The sequence below is a fragment of the Haplochromis burtoni genome, unplaced genomic scaffold (genome assembly GCF_018398535.1).
Source record: "Haplochromis burtoni strain Fernald_Lab_line unplaced genomic scaffold, NCSU_Asbu1 Contig_1387, whole genome shotgun sequence".
Lineage (NCBI taxonomy): Eukaryota > Metazoa > Chordata > Actinopteri > Cichliformes > Cichlidae > Haplochromis > Haplochromis burtoni.
The window spans coordinates 8,172-13,793 of record NW_024583748.1 but is presented as its reverse complement, the minus strand read 5'-3'; the positions used below and the strand labels follow the sequence as shown (position 1 = coordinate 13,793).

The 5,622-nt window shown below is 41.2% G+C and overlaps 1 protein-coding gene across 1 annotated transcript in view; it reads right to left on the bottom strand.

Annotated features, from left to right (window-relative positions):
* Window positions 1-349: 349 nt before the first annotated feature.
* Window positions 350-5,622, bottom strand: part of LOC102312836 (TRPM8 channel-associated factor homolog) — a 10,037-nt gene continuing 4,764 nt past the window's right edge. The window contains exons 7-13 of the mRNA XM_042216945.1: window positions 5,549-5,621; window positions 5,310-5,404; window positions 4,818-5,031; window positions 4,267-4,503; window positions 2,628-2,845; window positions 2,400-2,513; window positions 350-2,204 (exon numbers count right to left, since the gene is read on the bottom strand). Coding sequence (XP_042072879.1) covers window positions 1,962-2,204; window positions 2,400-2,513; window positions 2,628-2,845; window positions 4,267-4,503; window positions 4,818-5,031; window positions 5,310-5,404; window positions 5,549-5,621 — 1,194 coding nt within the window. The 3' untranslated portion in view covers window positions 350-1,961. The remainder of the gene's footprint in view (window positions 2,205-2,399; window positions 2,514-2,627; window positions 2,846-4,266; window positions 4,504-4,817; window positions 5,032-5,309; window positions 5,405-5,548; window position 5,622) is intronic.

Sequence of the window (5,622 nt, the reverse complement as noted above, 5' to 3'; positions counted from 1 at the left end):
ATTATACTGCTACTGCTGTTGGCCCTTCAAGCCTTATTTTATAATCAGAGGCCATCAAATTTTGATGTTGTAGCTGAAACAGCCTTCCTCAGCCTATAGGGTTGGCTGAATCTGTGGTTTGTTTAGAACGACTGGTGAAAACTTTGCAACAACAGCAAGTGAGTGTATACAAATAAGAACAGGAGGGGCTACTTGAGTGAAAAAGACAAAGACAATTAGAGGAGTGACTTTAGTTAGGGCAACCGACTGACTCAGGCTGATGGAATTAAGTGAAAGATGAGGTGTCAGTGAACAGAGAAGGCTTCAAAACCTGTTAGTCAACATTCTGCATCTGTTTTTAAAACTCAGACAAGCGACACACCCAGGCTTTATTACGCACTCATTCATCTAGTTTTAAGGGCTGGCTCTGCAATAGCATCCTATATGTCACTGTGTGTGTTTATGTGTGGAAGAAAACCATGGCAGTTTTGGATGCAAGTAAAGAAATGAAAGTAAGTAATAAATATGCAAACATGCAAGAACATTTTCATCTTCAGAAACAATCTCTGTTTAGTAATGTAATGTCTTCCAGTTTTCACAAGTCACAAACATCAAGTTGCATTTTCTGCAGGGAACAAAATTATTTGGCTTTGCTCAAATGATCGCAGAGACAAAGATTTCAGAATGAAACAAAGCCCTTCACTGCTTTTAGAAATAAAGTGATGTCTCTTACTGTTTCAGATATCAGTGTAGTAAAACTAAAGACAAAGGTTATTTTATTAAAAAGTCTGACGTCTGTAGTGCAACTTGGAAATGCAAACATGAAAATACAGAAGCAGAGCAAATGAGAGATTCAATATTATGCTCATTCACAGAAAGTAAAACCAAATTTCTAATGATATTAGTGTCCTAATATCAACAACTGTATCTGTACAAAAGGGTTAGGTTTGTGTATGGGATTTTCTATGCCCCCTGAATGCACCATCGGGGTGCATGTCCGCAACTTTAGTTCAGAGACAAACGGCAGCCAAACAACGGACAGTGTGTGCGTTCATAAGACCGTAAGTTAATGTTTTACTTCACTCAGTTATGTTGGTGTTCAGCCATGAGTGTATTTGATGACTTACCAGCAGTTTCTGCTTCTGTTTAAGTGACGTTATGTACAAGTGGCAGTTCGCTAGCATAACAGATTTGTTTGCTAATTAGCTTCTAGCAGAGAGATTCGTTTTTATCGTGTTGTTGATTCTGTGCTCTGTGTAACAGATGATAAACCGATGTAAAGTTGCCTTCAGTGCATAGTTGTATGCGGTGTGTTAATGCATAATGTCTGACTTTAAGTTTATGTAACCAGGCTGAAGTATAATGTCAGCTTATATACTGTACTTGAGTACACCTCAGTTATATCTTTGTTTATTATGTAATTTGATTCCTAATTGATTTGTATCATTATGCTTTGTCTGCAGAAACCACCCACACACACTCTGTCGCCCAGCTGCGGGCACATTCTCAATTGGAAATACAAAGAATGACAACTTTATTCCTGGACTCTGCCTGTTTGTTCCTCTCACATCTGAACATTTGCAAGTGTTCTGACCCGACACTCTGAAGTGATTGCTGCCAGCTCAGATTTCTTTAACCCTTCGGAACAGTGTCCTCACAAAAGACTGCTATTATTTGTAATGAAAGGTTTACAGTGAACGTATTCAGTAGAGCACATAGAACACAGTGGAAGACAAATAACTGCAATGTATGCTATAATAGTGCAATGCTTTAGTATGTTTTCAGACCAGTACAAAATAAAGGGAAAGATTTGATACCTACAACCTCAGTCCACCATTTCTGTTTCTCTATTCAGATACTCTAATAAATGTTGTTAAAACAGAACACCAGACACCAAATCAGTTCACCGTGTTGCTCATCATTCACTTCAAATTAAGATATTGGTTGAAACCATTTCTCTGCACACTGCAGTGGTTTGAGGTTTAGTCATACTGGGTCATGGGGTGATCATTCCAGGGAGGCAGTGTTGAGAGCTTCCCTTCAGTGGCTGTTTCTATTGGCCAGCCCCAGGCCTTAAAGAAGCCAGTCAGGTCCATACCCACAGTCTGGGAGAAAGTCTCAGCATACAGGTTCATCTTTCCTTTGTTGTCCTTGGGGATGTCTTTCATGTGATGATACGCAGTAAACACCTTCTTAAAGGCATCCCAGCCAAACCTTTCCTGGAGCTGCAGATGAGGAGACAAAAATCAAAATGCTGATAATCATGTTATGTCTAATAAAGTGTTCATGTCAGGCTTATTTCTGTTTGTTAAGATACTGTTTTAATTCTGTCTCCACACTTTCTTGATAGTGACTTGATTTAAAATATATCATCTTACAGTTCTACTCTGTAGTTTCTCTACAGAGTAGAATTCTCTCACCTGCATATATGTTTCCAGAGCCACCCACATGCTCCAGCTCTCAGGTTTCCTGCCTCCTGCGACGTAATCCTTGGCTCGACTTTGTCGATTTTCTGCAGTCATAGCTCCATGAGCCTGCATTAAAAACATGGAATGAGATAATTGTAAAATATTTTACTCTTAGTAAAAACCGAGTTCAATCATCAGTTATCATGGGATATCAAAATAGACACATGTGATTTACTCTACCTGTCCTCTGTGGAGACCCAGCACCTCTTCATGCACATACACTGACCACAGGTTGCATGTACACTCTGTGGTGTTTGGTGGGAACTCCCAGCAGCCTCTCTGTTGGTTGTGTCCCAGCTCGTGGATGGGGCCCCACATTTCTTTCCCTTTTTTAACACCGACCAGCTCAGCAGCTGAGACTTTGTGTGCCATGATAGGATAACCTGCATGCATCCAGCCTGAACAGAAAAAGAGAAATGAACAGTGGTATAGTGACGATTCTTTCAGATTTTATAGCTTTGATTTTAAAAAAATAAACAATTAACAAACAACCAAAAGCATGATATGCTTATGGTTCTTCGGTAAAAGTTAGTCATGTTAAGTGTAAATGTTCATCTGTCTCTGTGGTAACCCTGCAGTGGTCTTGCGACCTGTCCAAGGTCTGCTCAGCCTTTTGCCCTGTCAAAGCTGAGATAGACACCGGTGGATGGATAGACGTTTAAACAAGTTTCTCTGATTGGCAGTTCTTTATAAACACAAGACTTCAATAACAAATGGGTAGAGCTTCTGCACTCAGAGGCTAAGCTGGGGATACACGCCCTCAGGGATTTCAAACAGAGCCAAAAGTAGAAGGAAAAACTGTCTGATGAATAAGCATTTAGAGCTCTAAAGCCTGAGCTTTCAGCTTACAGGGATTAAGTGTGCACACACCTCATTTTCTGAAACTTGTTAAACAGCTGAAGCCAGCATTGTTACTGTATATATGCACTATTTTGCCAAAAGTATTTGTTCGTCCACTTTCACACCCACACAAATTTGGGAGACATCCTATTCTGAATCCATAGGGTTTAATATGATGTCAGCCCACCATGTGCAGATATAACAGCATCAGCTCTTCTGGGAAGGTTTTCCACAACATTTAGGAGTGTGTTTATGGGAATTTTTGGCCATCCAGAAGCGCATTTGTGTGGTCAGATACAAAGAGTCCAGTAGCAGCATTCTGTACATCACCAAAGCACAATGCTTTGCACTAGTTCAAAGCATTAAATGCAAAGGTTTATATGCTTTGCACTGTCCCTCGTGGTGTAAAGTTTGGAATCAGGTGCTCAGGCATGGAAACCTTTTCCATGAAGCTCTCTGTGCACTGTTCTTGAGCTAATCTGAAGGCCACATGAAGTTTGCAGGTCTGCAGAAAGTTGGCAACCTCTGCACGCTATACACTTCCCAATCCGATGACCCTGCTTTGTGATTTTACTTAGCCTGCCTCCTTGTGGCTGAGTTGCTGTTGTTCCCAGTCCCTTCCACTACTCACTATGTTTAGTAGCGAGGAAATATCATGACTGGACTTCATGCTGAGGTGGTATCCTATCACATTACCACACTGGAATTCCCTGAGCTCCTGAGAGCGACCAATTCTTTTACAAATGTTCATAGAAGCAGTCTACATGCTTTGGTGCTTGATTTTATACACCTGTGTCATGGAAGTGATTGGAACACCTTACCCCAATGATTTGTATTGGTGACTAAATACTTTCTGTTTGCTAGTTCAGAGAACTGGACCATGCATACCCTGCCTGTCACCCAGCATTACTTGAGACTCTATATATGACAAGCCAGTTAAAGGCAGGTCTATATACAACATGAGGCAAAATGCCCTTACCAGCAGAAATCTGCACATCTGCCACAAAGCGCTCCTTGCGGGGAAATTTGTGTGGTTTGGCAGCCAGATCTGCAATGGCCCTCATGATTTCATCCCACAGAGCGGCTAGCTCGTCAGGGCGCTCCAGACCCCGAACAGCATCTGATGGTACGGTGAGGATGATGTTTTCGAACTCCAACTCTGCCCAGGGTGAAGGAGCTGTGCGCAGCAATGACCACTGAGCTGCAGTTGTTACACCTGAAAAGAACAAAGAGAGGAGTGAATTTATTAAAATGCTTCAGGCTCCAACACATAAAAACAGAATTAAGGGCTAGCTAACACCAACTTGAAATATTAACAGTTAGGGAAGCCTAATTCATTGTATCAGACGTTAAACTGTTGGATATTTACTTTACTTTACTGAACACTTCTAACACTCCTAACACTTCATATTTGATTAGAACCAGGGAGATGCTGCCCTCAGCCCCTTAAATCGCCTTATAAACTGTTTGAGAATAGTCTATTAGACGAGTACAAAAAAGTTAACAAAGTCAAATCCACCACAGACTCACCAGACTTATAGTATGGAGCAGGTACAGCCATCTGCACTATGACCTCCAACCCCTTCACTTGTGTTTTGGGTGGGGCCACAAGGAAGATGAGTCCTCCCCAAAGGTTCCAAACCTGTATCATCTCTGATGTGACAGGAAATCGCTCATGGACAGACGGTGGTCTCTTCAGCTCCTCATGGTGGTGCAGTGAATCAGTTTGACATCCTATCTGAATCTGCAGAAGAAAAGAAAAATGCATTGTAAGCAATCTCTATATGCTAAAGTACTGAACACTGTAAAAAGGAATGTCTAAAAATTGCAAGGACTCCTCTGTGTTTAGACACCTAAATGACCTGAAACAACTTACAGTATCTATTCACCGCAAAAAAAAATTCAGGTTCTGGCACCTTGCCATGTGGACATGAGCTGTACTTGTGGTGAGTCTCTGTCACTACTGGAGACAGAGACTTATATGAGGTTGAACTCAAAATCAATTGACTTCATATGCTGTACCTTCCAATCCTTGTTGACAATCTGAGGTGGTATAGCGATGTAGGTCTTCATACCAGGAGAGAGGTAGAGACCTGTACTGATCCACTCTTCCCCATCTGAAACACACAATTATAAAAGATCACAATCAGGGACGTTTACAGGTATAAAATATGCATTTTAAAAACTATGTTTCACAGTTTCCAGTGTTTGCAATGAGCTGCATATATTAACACATTTTTAACACAGCAGTGAGATCTGACCTGCTGTATCAACATCAACCTTGATCCGGTGGTTATAGACAACAGGCATCATTGGGTTGTCCTTGATGAGGTAG